The following is a 24,714-nucleotide window of genomic DNA, read 5'->3' as shown; positions in this document are numbered from 1 at the left end:
AGGCATACACATTTTAAAAACTATTTCTTGCCACATATGTCTGTTAAACGTGGATTTAATTAGAGGTGCGAGTGTGCGTGCATGGTTTGTGTGTGTTATTAGGACATAGTTTGGTTGAATATATGGGATTTTTTTTTTTTTTAAACCAAAATACAATTTACAGGAAGTAGAGACAGAACATAAACTTTGGAGTAAGAAAGACCTGGATTTATCTGCCACTTATTATCCTTGAAGAAGGAACTGGGGAATTTCTGTGACCTGGCTTATTTCTTTCCTTTCTTTTTAAGGTTTTAAAAATATATTTTTTATTGATTTCAGAGAGGAAGGGCGAGGGAGAGAGAGATAGAAGCATCAATGATGAGAGAGAATCATTGATCAGCTGCCTCCTGCATGCCCCCTACTGGGGATCGTGCCTGCAACCCGGGCATGTGCTCTATCCACTGAGCCAAACCGGCCTGGCTTATTTCTTCATCTGAGGAGTGGGAATAGCAAGAAGGTATAGTAAGAATGAAGAGAAAACACTCGAGAATCTAGCATTTTGTCTGGTTCAATAAAGGCTGTTAAAGCTTAATTGCTATTCACACACTAGCACACTAGGGTTAGTGTGCATGTACCCCCGTCCTCCCCCCACCTCACCAGAGTGGGGTTAGAGGCTGCCATGTGCCGCTCAGTGCCCTCAGTGCCCATGGGGGGAGGGGCACAGCACATAGTTGGTGCCCAGGGAATGCCCATGAGTGCAGAGGCTGGGAGAACTTCCACCCTTTGTGGTTCAAGCCCGGTGGTGAAAGCAGGCCTGGCCCCAGACACTGGCTTCATGCCTGGACATCACTACAAGGCTGGGGAATTTCTTTCAACTCTTTGAATCTTGTGTGGATAACAATGCCTACTTCACTGGCTCGTTGAGAAGATAAATAGGGGATTTGCGAGGCCAGAAACAGAGGCGTTGGCACATGGCTATTCAGTAAAATGATAGTGCTCAATATCATCATTTATTTTTAGGGAGGCTTTCACTTTGGGGACAGAAAATCCTGGGTTTGAATGTTGGCTGTTTCCTCACACCCCATGATCAAGACTAAATTCCCTAATCTCCCTGAATCTCAGTTTCCTCACCTCTCAAAAAGGTGTAATTACACTACCTTGAAAGAAAATGTTAGGGCTAACATGTGATGATCTTTTTAAAACCCTCGTGAGGTTCTAGCATTGTGTCTGGCCCATTGTGCCTTGGTCTACAGAGGATGCAGAAATGATGTCTGTTGACTGTATGATGCCACCAGTCACCAAGTCCTACTAATTCCTCTGTGTCGGCCCCTGCTTTTCCTCTTCGATTGCTGCCACCCAGTTCCAGAATGCTTCGCTATCCCTGCCTCAATCCATCCCGAGCCCTTTACCCAGATTAATTTCCATAAATTAAGCCCCCCTTATTCAGAGCACTGCCGGGCTCAGAAAGGAATTAACTTTTCCCAGCAGCAATAGCAAATGTCTAAATATCATTGGTTTAGAATTCAAAGCCCTTTTTCCACTCTGTCTTTCATCCCCCAAATCCTTTCCCAGTTTTTTTTCCTAAAGGGTTTCTGTCGGCATCTGCTATTTCTCCATCTGAATATCCATTTAATTTCTGTGGCCTATCTGATTCCTCCTACCCGGTTCTGACTCCAGCAGATTCGGCCACCAGCGACAGTTCTTAGGAACTTCTGTAGGATGCTAGATTGTTCAAAGGAGTCACAGATCAATTTGCTTGTGAATGACATGTTTGCAATTATTGGCGCTACAGAGTTTGACTTGAATAGTTAGTATTCAGATGCCCTATTATATTTTTTGCATGGTCAAATTATGTTAATTTTTAGATGGCCTCTTCAAACCTATTGTACGTCCTTTTCAGACAAGAGCAAATTTTATTCTTTACATTCCCAGTCTTAAAAAAAAAAGCACACAACTTTATATTAAGTAGGTACTTCAGAAGTGCCAGGTGAGGAATTCATATATTTCTCCTTGCCCCTTAACGTTTCAGACTTGGTTCTAAGGAAGGAAGTAACTCATTGTTTTGCTTCTTTAAAAGCCATTCGGTTTAATTTTGCAGAAAGGGAGCTCTGTTAGCCTGAAGTAACTTGTTGGCCGTTGGTCATAGGCATAGCTGCTTGGAAACTGTGTGGATGTTTGCTGTAGGACAGACCTGGGTTTGAATCCTGACTGTGATGAGCTGTGTGGCCTTTAGCAAGTTGCTAAACATCTCTGAACGTCAGTTTCGGCCTATGAGACCCCGGGGTAATAAGGCCTAGGTGGCAGGGCTATGGTGAGAATTCAGTAAAATAATAAATGTGAACACGTGCCCCCATCGCAGGCACTTGGGAAAAACATTAGGACTTGCAGCCCGGGAGGAGGGGAGAAGGCTCGCATACTGGGAAGGCCACAGCTCTTGAGCCACACACGGGGAGCTGCGAAGGAATCCATGTCACCACAGGGCCTCTGGAGGACGCTCTGGGACAGAAATCGTGTTTTAATATATATGCCCAGTCCCTTCTCTAACGCTTAGCGCTATATCTATCACCGAGCCTCAAAGTTGGGCAGGTGCTCCTTTAGGGAAAGCATTTACTCACCAGGCCAAGCGCATTGCTCCCAGGCTGCTTTTGGGAGGGCTGTGGGCCTTTTACAACAGGTGTCATCAGGAGAGAGGTCTGAGGTACGTCCCACAGAGAAACGCTGTCCCTATAAACTGCTCTTCCAGAAAGGGACAGGCAGGACTGGGACCAGGGAAGAAAGGCGGGAGGCACCCCTCCGTGGCCTTCTCCTCTTAAAAATTCCCCATGACTTCATCCCGTTCCCACCTCCCTGAGAGCTAATCTGAATATCCCTGCCTGTGCTGTAATCACAGCGATTGTTTGAGCTCCTAGGGCATCTTGCCTTTGTGGAGTTTCAGAATATCCCAATGGCAGGGAGCTGCCCAATTCTTCGCATCCTCCCGAGAAACTGGAACGCACCCATCCTCCTGCTGGGAACGCCGAATGGCCTCCAAAGGCTCTGAATGGCAGGATGGGGACTCCGGGTGCAGATTTCAAGGTCCCAGTGCCCCTGTGGGTTAGGCTCCTGCCTGGGCCTGGAAGCAAGAAGGCAGAGAAGGCCTGTTCATGAACTTTGGGCACCTTGGCTCTCTTGCGCTCTGAGCCCTGCTTGGGGAGGGTCAGTACCCACACTCCCAGCCCCCTCCCCACCGCCCAGCAGGGCGCTGCTGTGTGCCCACAGGAGCCACACGCTCCGCATGGCATATGTACGCGGTGCCAGTGCACACGGCTGTGCTCCGGAGCTGCGTGGCGAGGCAGGGGCAGCTTCAACTACCCTCCGAGTGGAGCCTCCCAAATAGGAGAGGCTCCGGGTGACGCTGGGGAGAGTGGAGCCAATGCGTGCCTCGGAGGAGGGCCGCTCGGAGCCCTGCACAGCTTGGCGCTGCTGCTTCTTGCCAGTTGTGTGTTTGTGCGAGAAAAAAACACCCCGAGACGCGGCTGCCTGGCTGCGCCCCTCGCTCGCGCGCGCTCTCTCTTGCTCCCTCTCTCTTCTGCTCCTTCCCTCCCTCCCTTTGCAAACATTGGATTTAAACCTGCTCAGGATTCAGCACAGAGGAAGGCGGCAGGCAGCCGGAGCAGCAGCAGAAGCGGCAGCCAGCCCCGCAGCCGCAGCCCAGAGAGACACCGCAGCCTCAAGATGTACCACCCCGCCTGCTGGGTCGTCTTCTCCGCCACGACTGCCCTGCTCTTCATCCCAGGTACCGGGGCGATGGGGGGGGGGGCGCGGGGGGGGGGTCTGCTTGCTGTGCCGGAGACGCCGAGCTGCCGGAGCAGGAGGGGAGGGGAGGAAGGAGAGCCCACGGGGGCAGGAGGGAGTGTGAGCTGCGTGTGAGGGAGAGAGGTGCTGGCGGTGTGCACGCGCGCACACACCGGCTCACTCACACGCACGCAGCTGCTGGCAGCACGGGCTTGGCTCGCTGGTCCCCTCGATGCGAGCCGGTGAGCTGGGTTCAAGTCTGCACCGCGCTGCCCTGCGAGGCGCTGCTCTTACTGCGAAGGGGGCCGACGGGCATTAACCAGTTGTGGTCCCAGGGGTAGGAGCAGAGGGGGCTGTCAGCTCCCAATCCTGCATCCCCCTCGCCACTTCTGGGGGGACCCGCAGGCTAGCCGGGGCATCCTTCTTTCTCCACCATGGTCTCTCTGCTCCAGTCTCTACCCCTGCATCTCCCCGTGTCTATTGCCTTCTGTCTCTTCCTGTCCCTTTTCTCTCTCCCTCTCCCTCTCTTCCTTCAGAGAGTCCTCTCTCCCCTACTCTCTCACTTCAGCTCCTTTCTCTCCCCGCTCCTTCTCCTTGGCTCCCGCATTTCAGGGTTTCACACACAGTCCTTCTCTAGATCTCATCCCTTCTTTAGCCCTCCACCAAATGGGCAGATGATGCACTTGAAAGTCAACATCCTCCCAGTTTCTCCCGGTGACTCCTCAGGAGGGAATCGGGAATGGCACTGGGTGGGATTTGAAATGCTCAGTCAGAAGGAAGGCTGGACTGATTCCCCTGGCTCTCCCCCCCCCCCCCCCGCCCCCCGCCCCCCAGCACCGTCCCTACCTCAGCTAATGATTTAAATGGGAGCCTACCTATCAGAGCCCTCCCTGGTTTGGGGGCAAACACATCCGCAGTGGCCCAGGTGAGATGCTGCAATCCTCCCAGAGTAAGCTGAGTGGAAGTGTTGCAAAACCCAACCCGTTTTCATAGATTTGATAATTGCATGCCTGTCGTTGTCTCCAGCCGTCAACTGCATGCCTGCAGGCATCCTTCAAACAATGCTCCAGGGCTGGGCTAGGCTTGCCAAGGATGTGGGAAGCATGGAAGGGTCTGTGGGGTTCCCGCACTGAACCCCAGCCCAGGAAAATGTTCTTTCCCCCTGTTTCCCCTCAAAATGAGATACATAGCTTAAACCTAAAATTTCATGTAGATGACATAAGTACTAAGATTCTGAAATCTTAGATATCCTGATATGGGTAAAACACAGGATTTTTACATTTTTATATTCAAATCACTTTTTTCTTTTTCTTTTCTTTTCTTTTTTTTTATGCTTTTGGGAACATAAATCCCTAAGTATTTTGTAAACGACCGAAGTGAAATCAGACAAATGGGAGTTTATGTGGGAGAAAAAGAAAGGGAGAAACCCGTTGCATGTTTTGTGATGCTTTTTTTTAACACTGCACTTTGTCTAGCAGAGATGGGCTCTGCATAGCCATGGTGCCAGCTGTTTGTTTTAGGCCCAGAAGTTCAGAGTCCTTGTGCTGCTGCTGATCTTCCAGATTCAGGCCTGGGAGGAGTTATCAGTGGGAAGGCAGGACAGGCAACGAACACGCAGTTCCTGCTCCCGCCTGTAGAGGGAGCCAGGCAGGCGCTTTGGGGTCCACAGTGTGAGAAGACACACTTTTCTGTGTGTGCAAGTCCGTGTCTGGGAGACAGCTTCTGGGACTTCCTAGCCTCTAATATCCCTCCTACTATTGTTCTGGGCACAGGCGAGCAGAATGATGGATCTCAGGACCCCACCCCATGGGATGCTGTCTGTGTGCTTGCTCTCCCTGTAACAGGAATCAGAAAATTATACTTCCCTAGAGGCGGGGAGTGAACCCCAGCAGCCAAAGCTGCATTGCAGTGCACCCTATGGAAGCAAAGGATCTGGGAGCTGCCTCCCTGTACTCCACTGGTGGGGAGCCTGGCCTTGCTTGGAAGGAGGCAGACACAGGAAAGCTGCCTGGGCCCAGGGAATGGCCTTAGCCTGCTGGCCGGCCAGTCAGCTATCCCCAGAATAAAACATTTCCTGTGAGGAGGGAAGGCAGGCCACTGGTGCAACCTGCTCTAGGACGGCTGGTCATGCCCTCTGTGCCAGGAACCTGGCCTCGGAGGTCTGGAGCAGAGGAGGGGAAGTTGGCCTTCAGGGTCGCACCTGGAGAGAAGGGGACCTCTCTTCTTGAAGGGTTCCTGGGAGAGAGGGAACCTGGCTGCATCCAGAAGTTCTGGTCAGCTGCAAGGGCTTACTTGTGACTTCTCCGTCCTCACTTATTTGACTTCCTTTATTATGTTTTCAGATTCCCACCCCTCTTTGTATCAAAGGGTGCTTGTTCTCCCATCGCAGTTAGTACCCGCTCGTTAGCCATTTACTTTGCCTGCATCTAAAGACAGAGGCTAACGTAATCATGGAACCCTGACCTGGTGAGGCCTCAATGCCATCTTTTTCTGCAGCTTTCTGTTTCTTGGGAAAACACGTTTTCATCCCAGACTAATTTTAAGGCTAATGCTGTTGTCTCCCGGTGCCCTCCAGGAAAGACCGATGGTCACAAATTGCTTTTCTAGGCAGAGTCTCTGGGGTGGGAAAGGCAGTAACAAGTGAAGACTGTAAAGAGCCCACACCCAAGATGGGGAGAGGGTCTCCCTTGACAATTTGATTGTCACTTAAAAGCACCCTAACTTAAGCTGGGGTTGAAGACACCCCACGAGCCCTGAACACAGAAAGTGAGGGCACTTCTGTTGTCTGAGGTGGGAGGACAGATGAGACTGTGTGCTGAGAGCTTTGGGACCTCGGGCCTGGGGGCTTTGTGGGAAGATGAGTAGGTGGCAGAAACAAGCCTGGAGAAGCAGGACATGAAGGGTGATGGACATTTGCATCAGAATCACCTGGGGGAGGGACAGATTAAAACACAGACTTCTGCCCTAGCTGGTCTGGCTCAGTGAATAGAGCGTAGGCCTGTGGACCGAAGGATCCTGGGTTCGGTTCTGGTCAAGGGCACGTGCTGGGTTATAGGCTCCATCCCCAGCAGGGGGAGTGCAGGAGGCAGCTGATCAATGATTCTCTCTCATCATTGATGTTTCTATCTCTATCTCCCTCTCCCTTCCTCTCTGAAATCAATATATATATTTATTGATTTAAAATAAATAATTTAAAAATATTTTTTAAAAACCCCCAAAAACCACAGACTTCTATCCCCACTGCAGACAGATATTTTTATCAAGCATCCCAGGTCCTGGCCTACAGCCTTCAGATGGAAACCCCTCTCTGCCTGCCTTTCGTTCTTTAGCTCTGAGAAATGGGAGGGCAGGGGCATGGGATGGGATGGGGCGTTGCTACCTTTAGTGGCCAAGCACTGCCCCCCAAACAGCCAGCTCACTGCTAGGAGGAGTGAATCTCCAGCCTGGAGGGCTCCTTTTCTCTAGTGTAGCTCACTACCCCTTTCCTCAGCTCATCCCCCTGGGCCTTCTTCTGTCTTGTGACTCTAACCAGGGAGTTAACGGGGAGGCCTCCCGGCTACCTGGACTGGACCAAGCCATGTCCCGTGCCCAGGTCTGTGAGGCAGCATCCATAGCCGCAGCCGGGCCTCCCGTGTCTTGCTATGCTTGGCACTATGAGAGTCAGCAAGCCTTGACTTGGACAGACAGTTCTGAGAGGGGTAGGGTTTCTCTCCCCCAGCATGCAGCTGCTCACAGCCTCCTTCAGGCAAGTGCCCTGGACTGTGGGGTCTTGAGGCTGGATGCTTGGCTTTGGGGTGAGACATGGGGGAGGGTTCCAGGGAGTCCTTTCCCCACCCCTTCCCCCTCCCCAGCACAGTGTTGAGGAACCTGCTAAGGTTGCCCAGGTTTGTATGAGGGATCCAGCAAGCGAATCATCTGCCACTGGGAAAAGCCTAGCCCCAGAGTGACTGTAAAATACATGAACAAGGACTCAGAGTCCATTTGTGATCAAGGCCTCATCATCTCTCGGCCCATCATAGATCTGTGCCCTCCCTCTCCCAGTCTCCAAGCTGTCCTGTGGCCCTCAACCCCTTAACATGATAGACATGTGAATAAGGTCAGACCACTTCCTGGCAGCATGGACCCTGGGGCAGGAGCAGACTGCGGGGAGGAGACAGGTGTAGGCTGCCCCATAAAAATGTTTTCAGTAGCTTGGCGCTGGGCAGAGTGGCTCCAACTGAGATGCATCAGAGACCCCCACATGGCTCGAGGTTCTCTTGTAGTGCTTCAGTCCTGCCTGCCTCTGGGCTTTCTCTCATTCTTAGCGCCCTCTGCCACGTCCTGTTGCCTGGGAGATGACAGGGGATTCCTTAAACAGTTGGCACTTGCCTGGGTTTGTTGTTTAGCAGCTCTGGGCCTCTCCCACCAGCCAGCAGGAGCCATACCTCACCCTGCAGCAGAGCTTCCCTGGGCAGAGGCTCTTGCCATGAGGGGGACTTGACCTGAGCCTCTGTTGCCATCAGCAGAACTGAGACTGCCTGGGAGCTCTCTGAGGTGTGCTTGGTTAGCTTTCTGGGTCTCAGCCTACCGCTTCTTAGGATGGGTTCCAGTGATGCATTCTTCCTGTTTCCAGTAGGACAGAGTAGCCGAAGGCATAGGATAGACGATAACAAGATAAACATGTATGAGTTTTTTAACATACAAAACACACACTGAGAAGGGGAGGGGAGAGGGCATGCCTTATTGTTGGAGACAGAGGCAAAGCTGGACCATCCCAACTCATGTCTTTGTCACAGAGATGAAACTAGCTGAACACAGTCCCCACCATGTATTTATTCAATAAGACTTTATATAGATTCCGATGAAACATATACATTAGGTACGGTACTATCCTGTCTCAAGAAATATAGATCCAGTAAAACAGGAAATTATTCAGTCTTTTTCTTTTTTTGGACCCCAATGAAATATGCATGCTAGCTCGGAGCTTCTTGGACCGTGGTTTCTCTGTGTGCAAAGCGAGGGCAGCAGACATGGCCCCTTTGGTCTCCTAAAATATTGCTTTGAGGGGTCTGGGTGGGGTGCTGTGCCCATGGCCTTGTGCATCAGCCTCTGCCTGTTGGTACTTCAGGAGCCCTGCTACCTTCGGCCCGTGGGCTGTGGTTTTCCTGAGCCTGGCTCACTGGATGGGAGCCATGGACCGCTGCCACGGCCTGCAGCTGCCTGAGCTGGGGAGAAGGAGCGATGGAAAGCAAAAGCTAGCTATTCCTGTCAATGAACTCAAGTGTCAGCCCGCAGATGGCCCGTGGCCGCTGACAAGCCCGGCTGTCAGCCCCGTTGGCTATTTGCACCTCTGGATGCCGAGTGGCACCTTCCAGACATGAGGGCCGGGCAGGAAGGAGGAAGGGGACAGGCTGGCATCACCTAGGGCAGTGGTTGGCAAACCACAGCTCGCGAGCCTCATGCGGCTCTTTGGCCCCTTGAGTGTGGCTCTTCCACAGAATACCAGGTGTGGGCGCACACATACAGTGCGATTGAAACTTCGTGGCTCATGCGCAGAAGTCGGTTTTCAGAAAGGAGATAGACGAAACAAGTATACAAGACGAGTGTGGATGGGAGAGTTGGAAGGGGTCGACCTCAGCGAACGTACCTCAATCAGATTGAGGACGTTTTTAGCAAAGGCCAGCTTAGGAGTACCCTAATGAAGTTAATAACAATGTACCTACCTATATAGTTTAAGTTTAAAAATTTTGGCTCTCAAAAGGAATTTCAAGCGTTGTACTGTTGATATTTGGCTCTGTTGACTAGTGAGTTTGCCGACCACTGACCTAGAGCCATCTCTGTTTTCCTCTCCCACTCCTCCTGACCCTGCGAAAGACACCAAGCTCTGGGCCCTGCAGATGTTTGTCCCTCTGGTCCTTTTATCCTAAGAATTAGACTTTGCTTCTTAATCTCTGAGGCCTTGCTGTCTCTGCCTTTCCCTGAAGGGCGAGGAGGTGGGTCGCAGTGGGGCACAGACATAGCTCCATTTGCTATGCTTCTACACCACTCCGCTCATGGCCAGAAGGTGGTGTTTGTAGGCCCGAGCAGGATTGAAGGTAACACTGAGAGTGGAGAAGAAATAGATTCCACAGTCAGAGACCAACCTGAAGACAGATGTGCTTACTCTGGCCTTCCCGTAGGTGAGTGACTATACATACCCTTCTCTTGTCACCCTCTCCCACTCGTGTCAACACACACACACTCCTTTCAAGTCAGAGTCTAGCCCAGGGGTGGGCAAACTTTTTGACTCGAGGGCCACAATGGGTTCTTAAACTGGACCGGAGGGCTGGAACAAAAGCATGGATGGAGTGTTTGTGTGAACTAATATAAATTCAAAGTAAACATCATTACATAAAAGGGTACAGGTCTTTGTTTTTTTTAGTTTTATTCATTTCAAACGGCCGGATCCTGCCCCCGGGCTATAGTTTGCCCATGGCTGGTCTAGCTCTTCTCAAAATCACATCCACAACTTCTTAAGGAAAAGCAAGCCACTCCCCCAGGACTCCCATCCCCGCCCTTCAGAACTCCCTGCCGCAGCCTCCATCCAACCCTTGGTCTCCCCATGGGCACCCTCCCAGCAGGCTGCCCCCCACCACAGCCATGGCCATGAGTACGTGAATGCTTCCCCTAGTGACTCAGAGGCCTCGCCCTCCTGCACAGCCCCACCTCCCCTCTAGCCTCTGTGTCCCAGAGCTGGACGTTGGCCTTGTACTTCATTTACATCATCCCCCGCAGCCCAGACCCCTTGGTGCTGTGCCGAGAGGCTGGAGGCTCTGCTGTAGTCACCAGGCGAACTTAATTAATTATTTGCAAAATGCTTTGAGACACCCCTGGGCGATGTGCGGGGTAAGTGCAAAGCTTTATCACGATGCAGTCACATTTCCTTCCGTGAGCGGATACCGTGCTGAGAGATCTTGGAGGGTCGAGATGAGTCAGTGCAGGCCATTGATGAGCAGGCTGCTTGCACGTCCTGGGAAGTGACGAAGGGACCGTCAGTTGCTCGCCAAAACCCAGCCCGGAGAACTCCAGCACATTCGGCCTCTCAAGGGCCAGACTCTCTGAGATGGCCTGATGCACAGTCTTTCTTTTTAATTCTTGAACCTTGTCACCTAAGGACACGAATTTACAAATGCTGTTTGCTGAGTCTTGGGAGTTTAGTTGTTGTACTCGTCTCTTGATTTATGGTTGACCCGGGAGATTACCTTTGGGCTCATGTGCTTGCCATCCGGGAATTGTGAAATAGGCAGGGTGCAGGTCGTTTCTGTCTCAACATCTCTTCCATCCTTTGAGGTTCAGCTTAAATTGTGCTTTTCCGGGAGAACATTCTCCAGGTTCTGAAGTAGGTTAGGTCTCCATCTTTATTATGCAATGAGTGTAATAAAGTCCACAATAACAGGTTTCTCCTTCTTAACATTGTGAATATAGATATAGATATAGATATAGATATAGATATAGATATATGTATATATAGATATATATATATAGAGAGATATATATAGATATATATTTGTTAATACTCACCTGATGATACTGTTTTCATTGATATTTTTAGAGAGAGGGTAAGAGGGGGAGAGACAGAGGAAGAGAAGCATGGATGAGAGAGACACACCAATTGGTTGCCTCCTGCATGTGCCCCAACCTGGGGATTGAACCTGCAACCAAGCTATGAGCCCTTGACTGGAATCCAACCCAAGACCTTTCAGTCCATGGGCTGATGCTCTACCACTGAGAAAAACTGGCTAGGGCGAATCCGTACATTTTAAAGTAATTTGCTTTATATTTCTCTTTTCTCCCTAGACCATGGTTCAACTGTCTTGCTCTCTAGCAGAGTGACAGATATAGAACAAGTACTCAACATGTCTTTGTTGAATAAGTGAGTGTATGAATGAATGGGCAAATGAATGAATAACCAGCCAAGGTCACAAACATACCAAGTGTCTGTTCTATCATTCTCGTCCATCCCACTGAATCCTTAGAGGCATCTGGGACCCTAGGTCTCAGCCAGCCTTCCAGCTTCCCCATCTGCAGAATTAGAACAGAGAGGCGCGGGCATGTGCTTTGCTAACGGGAGATAAAAATGTGCAAAGAATGCTTATAATGATTACTCATTCCCGTGTTCCTGCTTGTCAATAAACACCAGCTCCAAGCTACCAACCAAACACACACACAGCAGCTCAGAGCTAGAGCCTCATGCTTTCGGATTTCACATCACACGTTGCGACAGACACGTCTGAGAGTGAGAGTCATTCCATAAACACAGATGTAGGCCCTGATGTGGGCTACTGGTTTCATATAAACGAAAATTACTCAGCAGATTTAATTAGGATGTCTGTTGAAGTGGCCCCAATTATTTGAAAATGTAGAGTCATCCCGTGGTGCCAACAAGGACACGCTGAACCAACACAAGGTGGAAATGTTGGGTTTGGGATAGGGACAGGCTAATAGCATTGGAGTGAGTCATGCTCCTGAAATGGGTTGATGTTCACATGGAAAAGATAAAAAGAGGCTCAGCAAATCAGAAGTAGAATTTTATCATTTCTTGTACCTAAGTCACTTTTTATAGTAGCCTATTTCGGAGTTGCTATTTCATGCCTGTGGGATTGTGAACAGCAGGGATCTTGCCTGATTCAGCTCCGAGTGCTTTAAGTAGCAAGTACATTTACTTATTTCACATGTTATTTATTGAGTGACTACTATGTGACAAGCATTATGCTAGGCACTAGAAATGCAATGACTGAACAAAAATCTTTATGGTCCTTCCTCTCTTCAAGTTTACAGTCTAGTGAGCGAGGCAGACATGCCTTAAATAAATACAGATGTGATGGGAAAGAGCATCATGGAACAGGGTAACTCCATGGTATCTTTTACCTAAGAATTAAGGTGACAGGTCAAGAAAAAAAGAGAAGCCTGTTTTTTGTTTTGTTTTTTTCAGGGGCAGTCTCATACTCTGAATGACCATTGTACCTGAGCTAGGAAACTTCTAGAAAACAATTGTTTCTTGATATGCAGAAGGAATGCTCAGAGTAAGCAGTACAATGCCAGATTTTGGATCTGTGTTAACCTGACTTGTTTGATCTACACACTGTGAGAGACACCTGCCTTTTGTTATCACTATACCATCAGAACATCTCATTTAAATGTTTTTGGTCTTGGCTCTGTACTAAACCAAGAGAAAGCACACACTGAGAATGCCATAATCTCTATATTGATGATTCGTGATTAAATGGTGACTTACAGTGTACAAAGTGCATCCATGTACATCATGATTGGCCTGTATATTAGTGAGTGAACAGGCCCAAAGAGGTCTTCTGCCTTCCCCATTTCTACCACCACCATCACCACCAATTGCCTTCATAATCTATAACATGGGCACAATCAAAATGACAAGTTCAAACCAGCTGTAGACACATTCAGAATGAAATGTAAAAGTTGAGATTCAGAATGCTGGACATGATCAAGGATGAATGCATCATATATATGATGATAGAATTGCTGAATCATGACATGGTGGGGCCAAGTACCCATGGATATTTCTATTCCCAGGAAGACAGACCTAAGAAAGCCCTTAGGTTCTCTGCATAATCCTGTTTTACCTACTTCCTATTTCAGCTGTGAAGGTCATAAGAAATGCATGATAGCGATGCCCTCTCTGAAGTGTGCCACAGTTCCAGGTTGCCAGGTCTTATTATATCCCTTGGGTTGGCCACTTCTATCTGGATATTTCTCTCATCTTCTGTGTCAACCTCTTCATTTTGATTTTCTCTCCTGCTCTGACTACCATGGGTCATGGTTATAATTAGCAGCGGAACATATACCCAAGTGCTGTGACATTGGTTTGGAGTAGAAGGCCCCTTTCAGGGAATGCCTGCATTCACTTTCCTAAGCTTGGAGCAATGTTTCTCCGGCTTCTCTTTTTTCCATGGAGTGTACTGGTAAGTGACTCATGTTTCCCCGGCATAGCTACTTTGGCCTGGACAAGAATGTGGACTCTGCATTTTGGGTTGGGATGAAAGAGATGCAGGTGGGGTAGGGAAGAGCTCCAGAATGGAGCCAAAATCAGGTGAAAAGTGCTCTTCATCCCTATGAGTGCCAAGCCTGGGCTGACACATCTGCCTCCAAGCTTGGGCTCACTACTAAGAGTAGAATTTTGGGGAGCATGTGCATATGGAAATGCTACCTTTGTGGAAAGAGGGGATACTTTGGCTCTTCTGAACACATATTAGGCAGGGGACTGACTAATTTCCTTCTTTTTGGGCTGATTAGTGAGTTCCCAGGGATTAGATTCTTTGCCCAGGCCCAAGGGGAAGGCTCACAATATGTCAGGTGACTACAAAGCCATGTGGCCTATGATGGGCTGAATCCAGGATGAGATCATAGATTCAGTGGTGTGCTTGGGTGGTACAAAGGGAGTAATCTGCATCACACACCTGTCTTGTATCCTGCCCTAGTCCAACGTGCTCAGCTTTTTAGTAGCCTCAGAGAAAGACCCAGCCTGAGTGGAGATGGTGAGCTGGCCCACAGTTCTGAAAAGGGCCCTGGAGACCAACACTCTCCCAAGCACACTGCACTGAATGCTTCCGGGGCTGTGTTTTGAGTAGCTACATCCTGTGATCTTGACTCTAAGCTGGGTCTTTGAGGTAGAGTAGAGCTTGTTTATATCTTAACTATGAGTCTTTGTCTTGTCTGAAGTGGGGTGGGACACCACTGTCATTCCCCTTTGGAATTCAAACACTCATTTTTAAAATCAGATTTTAATATTTATAAAGGTCTCCTGGCCTAGCTTTAGGTGGGCAGACTCTCAGAGAGGCCTGGCTACACCATCTGGCTTTGGTTTTGAACTGCTCAGCTCCCAACTCCCAGTGCCAGTTCCCGTTCATATGCGCCGGAAGCTGTGAGGATGTGGTCAAGTGTCATAGAAACAGTGGGCGCTTCCTGGGAAGCCAGGGCAGAGCATGAAAGTCAGGTTTGCCCAGCGGGCACATCTGCTCGTAGATTAGAGGAGCAGAGAAACCAGAGACATGGCCCCAAGGTTAGCCTTCCAGAAGCACCATTGAAATCTATGCTCCTGGGAGGCCACAGGGAGGTGTTTTGTTTTGAGTATCAAAATAAGATTTTATGCTGTGGTTGAAGAGCAGATGTAATGGAAGAGAGATCAGGTGGATAGGAGAGAAATCAATTACATTATAGTCTCCGCTCCTTCCTTGTAAATGCATCTTACATTCTCTGTTCCCCTTCATTTTCTATCTTAATGGCTACATTTTTTTCTGCTGCTTTTTGATGGTGACATCTGGGAAGAGAGTGGTTGTGATAGATTTTTCACTAAAGACAAAGCTCTCCAGTTGAGCTTGTCCTTCTGCGATGGCTCCAGATGTTGGCTGTAGGCCTTGGTTCTCCATCAGCAGATCTCTCACTGAGGCCTTCAATTGGACTTTACTTTTCTCAATGAAATAGACCTAGAAGAAGTATTTGAAGTAGGCTCTCCAAAACTCCTTGAGGCTCCCTCCTTTGCGTGGTACCGAGCAGGTGCTGGTGCACAGCTAAGTCAGTGTGAGCCATAGGACAAGGGTTAAAGCTGGAAGGAAGTTAAGAAGAAAGTGGAGCTGGGAATGACTGAGTAGCCAAAGACAAGGAAGGTTAAAGGCAAAGCACCAGGCACCAGGTAAGAGGCACAGAGACCGAAACAGAAGATGAGGCAGCCACCAGTGAGTAGAGCTGATAATGCAACAGAGAGAAGGAAGTCTGAGCCAGGGGCATGTTTTTGCCTTGGAGCCCAGGGTTGAGGGGGTGTATAGAGGCTTTCAAGGATTATCTTCCACTGGGGCCAAAACCTCTGTGTGCAGACCCTTGCCCAAGCCACCAGAGAGCAAGGCATGCGACTCAGAAACATCAAAAATCCGAAGGAGAAGCCCAGGGCATCCTGGTATGTCCCAGTATAGCAAGGGCCTGACCTCCAACCTACTTAGTTTACCACCCACCCAAACCACATAGCGCTACCCCTCTTCCTGGTTAACCATCTTTGCTAGTAAGTTAACCACGCCTGCTCTTCACGAACAATTTTTGCTTTTGTTCAGAGCCCTGCAGGTTTGTTTGTAGTTAAGTGGGTGGGAGTCTATCCTCCCTCCCTTGAAAAAGTCATCATTTTTTGCCTTTGAAGGTTGTCAAAAATGGCACGGGACTCCACTTTGGAGTGCTAAAGGAAAGTATTGCTTCTGGACCCTGTGGTCTTCCAGTTCTAGAAAGTCAGAAACGGAAGGGGACTTAAGAAATTTTTAATCTTCCTTGCCAGTTCAGTAGATGGTGCTCAGCCTGATAGACATCCTTGATTGTCCCTTCCCTGCAGACACCCTTGGCCACAGATGCCCCTTTAAGAGCTACGGTAGTAACTCATTTACTCAGTTTGACTAGGAAAACCATCCAATTCCAACCTCCCTTCTTCACAATTCTTTCCTCATCCCTGGGATGCTTCCCCTAGTTAGTTCTCTCTCTATTGCTCTTTGGGTCCTTACACTGATGGCCTTGCTCAGGAGTTTGCCCACCTTTAACTTGTCTTCCTCCCCCAAAGATGATGCCTCTCAGATCATTTCCTGCAGCTGCCTATGGTTTTCTGTTTGCGTTGCTCAGATTCCCACAGCTTCTGGGCAACACTTCCTAACCCCAGGTTACCCTTTATCAACCAGAGTAGTTCCATTTTCACTTGTTTCATACCATTCTTTTTCACTCTTAAAAATACTTAAGACCCGCTCCAGTACCAGCGGTCTGCAAACTTTTTATATTAAAGCATGTACAAATGATGTATTTATTTATGTGGAAATGATGTGTCACTATAGATATATGATGACACAAAGTTGAAAATGTAAATCCATAAAAATAGGAACTTTAATATTTCTCTTGTTCACATCATTACATTAGAGCATCCCTGAGGGCAAACGCCACTGTGCAGACGACTGCACTAAGTCACACCATGTCCTTGGGACCAGAGTCACGACAGGAAAGTCAAAGCCGCCCTGGCAGAATTCTCCCGATGCCTCCGCTTGGGCTGCTTCCTTCTGGGACTCAGCAGGGGAAGGTGTCCTTGGCCACAGGTCACTCTGGATAGCGGGACAATGCAGTTGCTATGGCAGGCCCTGTCTAGAGGCAGCTGTAATGTCCTTCAACAATATGTATATATTTTTGTGGTAAACATGGGTAACATGTCAGTGGATACAGACCAGCCTCAAGAATATTCTCCTGTTTATTAAAAAAAAATGTAGAGAAATAAATGCCAAGCAGTCTTTGGAAGAAGAAAACGCTAAAGACAGGGACTATCCATTCCAACTGCTTATGATTCCTCATCTCCTGAATTCTCACCCTCTGTCCCGGCTCTTCTCCAGGGACTTCCTGCCATAGAGACACTGAGGCCCTAGCTCTCCTCACTGAGGGAAAATCCAGGTGAGGTAGGGTTAGAATTTTTCAAAAGAGATTGTATTAGGCCATGCTAATGGAGATACACAGAGAAGTTTTTTGTTTTTTAATGGAATGGATACATTTTTCTGAGCATAGTTTTCATTGGGGGGGTGACTCAAGTCTCGTCCCAGCATTGGTCCCATGGAAATGTGTCTGTCAGATCTGCAGGGCTGCAGGGAATGCAGTTGGCCAAGCGCCCTGGCCTGTTTTCTGAAGCCCATTGCTGGGTTGTCTTTGAGGCCATGTTTCACACAGGCTGCTCTCAGCCAGTGACTGCGTAGGGAAGAGGTACTAGGTCAGATTTGTTCTTGGAGACAAGGTCTCTGATGAACAACTTTGACTTGGGGCTCCTGCAGGGCCTTGATAAACTCTCCTTTGAACTGTGTTAGGTTATTTGCCTCCAGCAACCCTTCCTGCCTGCTCCCCTCTCACTCTTATGAGGGATCAGACTGGCATAGCTCTGGCCTGGCTTTCCTAGACTTTTCCAGTTCTTCCCCAATGTTCTCTCACAAATGTTTCCCCGAATACATGTCTTGCATAGTTAGTCCTATCTTGATGTCTGGTTCTTAGAGGATCCAGAATAACTCTGGTGTGCTGGGCTAATAGTAGGCATGGGAGTCAATGTTTGACTCAACATTTTAACCCTTTCGAGTTTGATGTTATACTACCCAATCTGCCCCGTGGAGCTAGGCCTTTGGGCGGCACTGTGAGATCCGTGCAATGTTGAAAACCAGAAGAAACTTGATGATGTGGACTGTTTTAGGCAGAATCCAGGACCCCTGGACCTTGGAGGCCCTACTTTGACCCCTGAGTAAATTAAACATTTTTCAGACATGTCTTCCCAATTTCTCACCTGGGCGTCTGGGTTTTTTGGGCTGATCATCCAGGCGTTTCCTTTCTCCCTTGACATGGCCTCCAAGGAAGTCCACCCACACCTTACATTTATCTCTCATTTCCCTGGTTTGTTATCTGGAACATATTCACTGTGTAGCTCATGAAGCTGATTCTACCTTTCTGTGATCGTCACTTTTTAATTGTTATGATTTTGTATTATTTTCTTGCACTCGATTTTTCTAATATCCCCATGGCTGGGTTGTCTTAATGTTGGTACTATTGACAGTTTAGACAGGATACTTCTTTTGTCGTGGGGCTGTCCAGTGCACTGTGGGATCTTTAGCAGCATTCCTGGCCTCCACCCATCAGATGCCCATAGCACCCCTTGAGTTGTCACAACCAAAAATGACTCTGGCCCAGCCAGTGTGGTCCAGTGGTTGAGCGTTGACCTATGAACTGGGAGGTCACGGTTCGATTCCAGGTTGGGGCACATGCCCGGCTTGATCCCCAGCAGGAGACAGCCAATCAGTGATTCTCTTGCATCTTTGATGTTTCTTTCTCTCTCTCTCTCTCTCTCTCTCTCTCTCTCTCTCTCTCTCTCTCTCTCTCTGAAATCAATAAAACAAAATATTTTTTAAAAAATGACTGGACATAGACAAATGTCCAGGGGTGGGGGGGGGGGGCAGATTACTCCAAGTTGAAGTTGTCAGTCACTATTCTATGGTTTTAAATGGTCAGTATGGTATCCTAGCCACACCTCCAAATTCTGTCAGTTGTCCTTCTCCCAGCTAATGAGAGATGGCCCCCTCTTTGTATTTCATAGGCCTGTATTTCTGATCTGTTCTGGTTTCAAATCCACAAGAAGCTTCTAGTTCTCAGCTTATTTGTTTCACTGAAGATTTGGTTCATCCAGAACCTGAGAATCAGGTCATCACATTCCTCTTTGCCAGGTGTTCTCTGATGAGTACTTTATAGGAATGGCTAACAAGAGGAACATATTCAGTAATAATACTGTTAGGTATAAAATAGTGAGGAATGCTATGTCTTGAATAAAACAGATATAAAAACTCATAAGCCATAAGTAAATTATTAATTTAGCTGGACTGACTCTCTTATCAAGCATGCAATTGTTATTATCCAAACTGTTCAGCAATTTTTCTTTAGGGAAGACTTAGATTTTAGTCTGTTAGCTTATGGGTAGTTAGGAGTGAGAGTAATATCCCAGGTCAGATTCCTATAGACAAATACCTAAACTAATACCTAATTCAATTTCTAAAAATGGTGGGTTGTGAATAATAATATAGAGCTACTTACAACTATGGCAGCAGAGTTTTGAGATGCATTAAAAGCACTGAGTTAATATGAAAAGAAATGAGTCTCCCACAATCAAGAAATGAAAATGATCCTAAATATTAGAAAGGACTCCCAATGAAGTTCTTGGGTTCCTTCTTAACGGAAAGGAGGGTTCTTTGGAAGAACCTTCAAGGTGTCCTGTATCTACCCACAGTAATTTGGTAACAGGAACTACCAAGAGCTCCGGATGAGGAGAAATGAAGCAGACGCAAGCACTGTAAGCTAGAGCAGAGCTGGCAAAACCATCATAGGAATGTTTGGTCCTCTCTTTTCACTTCCTTTTGGGAATTAACCTGCAGGCCAAAACAACAAGCTCATATTCAAGAGGTCAATGTCTTAGGGCTCCACAGCCCAATGCATCCCTTGGAAGTAACCATTACAGAAGGGGTACCTGACAATGACCTACCTCCCCTGTATCGGTTTCTCATTTGCATGTATGCGGCTATGACCCCTGTTGCCAACATTGATGATACTGGAGCTCGATGGCCTTGCAGGTGACAGATGAGGTGATCCATGGCCACAGTTCTGGGATGTCTTTCTTATAGTCCTGACCAGTTCTGGAGGCAACCCCTTTATCTTGCAGAATGTGTTCTCTGAATCTCTGATTACTGCAGAATCCCTCACAGCCCTGAAAGGGGCTTGCTGTGTAAGAGGGATTGAGTCTTTGGGATTCTGACTCATATGTATATTTTTTTGCTAGAGTCCCCTGACCCTGTTGGCCTAATTTCTCTGCTTCTGTGTTGTTGACTACAATGATTTTAGAAGCGAAACTGTTCATTTCTGTGATCTAGCTCACTGATTAGGATCTTTTCACGAACCATTATAAATGCCAGATTCAGTTTAGGTAAAAGCTATTTCATTGTGAAACTCCACGTGCAATGATGAACTTTACAAGGTTCTCGGTGCAAGAGGCATCCGTTGAGCACTTGCTCTCCGCCAGTCACCCGTGGCTCAGGAAAGTAAGATGACTCAGCCAAGGTCACTGTCCTTGAGTGCCTCACGCAGGAGGAGTGGGTCCTGGAAACACACAAGCACATGACTGTGATATCTCTGCAAGCTGTGTATGGATGGTCTTATGCGACCATAAAAGAGTAAGAAACTAGCTCTCCAGGTTTAATCACGGAGGCTTCCCAGAGGAGAGAACAGCTGAGCTGGGTGTTTTGAGGGGTAGGAGATCATCTCTGGAGAAGTCAAACTGGAATTGCATTAACCATGTGCGTTGATAATTGGGGATTGGATGAGATCTAGGAGCTGGAGGTAAAGTGGTGAAAGAGAAGTGGGGGAGTGATATAAAACACTTTGGGTGATCCTTTCAGGTGCCTTCCCGGTCTGATGTTTTGTAATTCTAATGAGCACTCGGAAAATGAGGATTGTTTGCAGCCAGCCCACTGCCTTGAAGCCTGGTGGTTGACCCATTTTAGCATTTTTGTCGTCCTGCTCCGTGGGAGTAAGATGCGGGCATTTTTCACCTCTGAAGATGTGTCTTCCCAGCTGGATGTCAGGCCTTTTGCGAGGTCACTTTTACCAAGCCTTCTCCCAGTCCATGTTGCAGCAAAGAATTCTTTGCTGCATACTCTATGGGCCCAGTACAATCTGTATTGCAGCAAAGAGTTGACTGGGCCCATAGAGTGGGCTAGCATGGCAGTAGGAAAATGTCTTCTTTGTCTTGATTTCCACCCCCTGCAGCAAAAAGGAAAGTGGGCACAATTTTTAAATTAGCAGGTTAAAAAGGGAAGTAGAGAAGGATTCATAGTGCAGGGACCAAAAAAAAAAAAATCAGAGAAGTCAGATGCCTGTGGGGTTTGAAGGGAAGGAGGTGGGCTAATGGGGGCACTGTGGACACTACGCATTCGAATGAGAAACTTGACCCAGTCCAGAAGAAGGCAGACACTCCCAGAGCCCTCCAGAGACGTCATCTTTGGAGGGGGCAAGTACATTCACTTGCCCCCTGCCGCACACGAAGCACAGGGGCAGTAGCATTTGCACACACTTACTCAGCAGTAACTCTCCTGTGTTGGTAGTCCAGGATAAAGTTTTTCTGCTTATGTCTTATGTGGTTAGGACAAGCCCATTTGTTCTCTTGCACCAACTGTTGTCCCTGATTTCATCAGAGATGGCTAGCCCTACGTCATGTGCCTTCTGCTTTCTTCCCACACTGTTTTACCAGGATCTTTATCGGACTTCATCTGAATTAAAAAAAATATGATGCTAACCCTCTATGTATTTCCTGAAGGATCCTGATGAAGAGCAGATAGAGGAACAGACAGGCAAAGATAGAAAGACCATCTCCTGTCAGAGATTGTGCGGGAAGCTTTGGAGATTAGTGCGCTCGTGTCAGCAAAGCCCTCCAAAGCCCTCTTTCTCATTACTACTGAGCATTTTGGAGGTTCTTCCTGTGTGCCACGGTATCTACTGACATTGGGGAATTAACCCTCACAGCTCTAGTGGAATTCTTTGCTTTACTCTTTAAAACTCAGATAAAGTAACTCAAGAATTTATATAGAACTTAGAGTTGAGACGTGGTTTTTAGTTCCTCTAAAAGGGACAGAAATTGGACAAGACATTTTTCTTAATTTAGGTTTCACATGTAAGTGTGATCACATGGTATTTGTCTTTTTCTGTAGGTCCATCCATGTTGTTGCAAATGACAAGCTTTTATTCATTTTTATTGCTGAATAATATTCCATTGTATATATGTACACCACATCTTCTTTACCCATTCATCTACTGATGGAGGTCTAGGTTGCTTCCATATCTTAGCTATTACTAGTAATTCTGCAATAAACATGGGGATGCACATATCTTTGCAAATTAGAGTTTTGTTTTCTTTGGTTTAAACATCCAGAAGTGGGATTGCTGGATCTTAGGCAGCTCTACTTTTAATATTTTGACGAATCTTTACACAGTTTTCCACAGTGTCTGCACCAATTTGCAATTTCACCAACAGTGCACCAATGGGTCCCTTTTCTTTTTTCTTATTTTTAAATATATTTTTATTGATTTTTTTACAGAGAGGAAGGGAGAGGGATAGAGAGTTAGAAACATCGATGAGACAGAAACATCGACCAGCTGCCTCCTGCACACCTTCCACTGGGGATGTGCCCGCAACCAAGGCACATGCCCTTGACCGGAATCGAACCTGGGACCCTTCAGTCCGCAGGCCGGCGCTCCATCCACTGAGCCAAACCGGTTTTGGCAGGGTCCCTTTTCTTCACAGCCTCACCAGCGCTTGTTATCTGTTAACTTATTGGTGATAGCCATTCTGACAGGTATGAGATGGTATCACACTGTGGATTTAATTTGCATTTCCCTGATGATTAGTGAGGTTGAGCATCTTTTCATATGTCTGTTGGCCATCTGTATGTCCCCTTGAGAGAAATGTCTATTTAGGTCCTCTGCCCAATTTTTAAAAAAATATATTTTACTGATTTTTTTACAGAGAGGAAGGGAGAGGGATAGAGAGCCAGAAACATCAATGAGAGAGACACATTGATCAGCTGCCTCCTGCACACTCCCCACTGGGGACGTGCCCTCAACCAAGGTACATGCCCTTGACCGGAATCGAACCTGGGACCCTTGAGTCCGCAGGCCAACGTTCTATCCACTGAGCCAAACCAGTTAGGGCCTCTGCCCAATTTTTAAGTGGATTGTTCGCGGGTTGTTTGTGTGTGTGTGTGTTAAGTTGTATTAGTTTCTTACATATTTTGTTTATTAACCCCTTATTGGATATATCATTTGCAAATATTTTTCACATTCAGTAGGTTGTCTTTTCCTATGTTGAGTGCCTAGCTATTTATGATTGTTGTGTCCTCTTCTTTGATTGACCCTTTAGAATTATACAATTCTTTGTCCTTTTTAAAAATGTTTTGTTTCAAAGTTTATAAGTATTGCTACTCCGGCTTTCTTTTAATTTATATTTTCATGGACTATTTTTTCCAATACTTCACTTTCAGTCCGTATGTGTCTTTCAATTTGAAGTCTCTTATACCAAGCATATCCATGGGTCATGTCTTTTAATCCATTCAGCTACCCTATGTCTTTTTATTGGAGCATTTAATCCATTGACATTTAAAGTAATTATTGATAGGTATGGATTTACTGCCATTTTGTTCATTGTTTTCAGGTTGTTTTTTATAGTTATCCTCTGTTCCTTTCTTCTTCTCTTGATCTTTGCCCTTGTGGTTTGCTGGTTTTCCTTGAGTGTTTTGTTTATGTTCCCTTGTCTTTGCTCTTTGTTTATATTTCGTAGGTTTTTTGGTTTGTGGTTATTATGAGGTTTATATATATCATGCTTTATCTACAGAAGGCTATTTTAATCTGATAGGCATTTAAATTTGAATATATTCTATAACGACGACATTTTTTTACTCTACTCTCTAAGTGGAAGGGAACCTAAATGATGGTGCTTGCTGGCTCCTCTGGCCCAGAGGACGCCCTTTGCTTCCCAGCCTTCTCTACTGGGTCACTTTCTCCTCTTTTCTGTCAGAACCTGTTCATTCAGTGTCCGGTTGCCTCTCGGGACTAACTGCTACCTGTATACACATATATTTGATTTTGCTCATGGGAGGAGCAGGTTCAGTGTCTTCCTATGCTGCCCTCATCTTGAACCTCCAACAGACCAATTCTTTTTTTAAAGGTGTGTTTATTTTTTAAAAATTATATATATATATATATATATATATATATATATATATATATATATATATTGATTTCAAAGAGGAAGGGAGAGTGAAACAGAGATAGAAGCATCCATGATGAGAGAGAACCATTGATCAGCTGCCTCCTGCACAACCTCCACTGGGGATGGAGCCCACAATCCGGGCATGTACTCTTGACCGGAATCGAACCTGGGACCTTTCAGTCTGCAGGCCAACGCTCTATCCACTGAGCCAAACCGGCTAGGGCCAGACCATTTCTTTAATCCTTCCCACCTAGAAGTGAAACTTTCAATGGATACATGAAAAAGTTGATGTGACCTTCCCATTCTCCTAGAGAAGGAACCCAGGGGTTTGGTGAGGTCAGATGCCATCTCTAAGGTCACAGGGCAGTGACCTGCAGCATTCTTAGTGCCAAAGCTCCCTCACGGCCACCAGGGGCCTGTCGCTCAGTGGCTGTGCTGTTACACTCATCTTTCTTGTCTCCTCTGGGAACGGGGGGTTGGGGAGGGAGGGTGTCTCAACCTTTCTCAGTCTGTCACATGTAAGGTCCCTGCTGGCCATTTTTGCTTCTGTATTGTAATGGTTTGGACTAATTTCCACTTTATTTTTGTATTTATTTTAACACAATCACTTATAATGAGGCTAATGACATTTT

General features: G+C 47.2%; 1 protein-coding gene across 6 annotated transcripts in view; it reads left to right on the top strand.

Annotated features, from left to right (window-relative positions):
• The first annotated feature begins 3,247 nt into the window (after positions 1-3,247).
• OPCML (opioid binding protein/cell adhesion molecule like) overlaps positions 3,248-24,714 on the top strand; it is a 931,887-nt gene continuing 910,420 nt past the window's right edge. For all 6 annotated transcript variants that reach the window (XM_081113619.1, XM_081113616.1, XM_081113618.1 and 3 more), the window contains exon 1: positions 3,248-3,754. In XM_081113619.1, the coding sequence (XP_080969745.1) occupies positions 3,694-3,754 (61 nt within the window). In that variant the 5' untranslated portion in view covers positions 3,248-3,693. The remainder of the gene's footprint in view (positions 3,755-24,714) is intronic.

Source organism: Myotis nattereri (assembly GCF_964212035.1).
Source record: "Myotis nattereri genome assembly, chromosome: 19".
NCBI lineage: Eukaryota > Metazoa > Chordata > Mammalia > Chiroptera > Vespertilionidae > Myotis > Myotis nattereri.
Note: the sequence above shows the minus strand (reverse complement) of the source record. Positions and strands in the feature narration are given on the sequence as shown.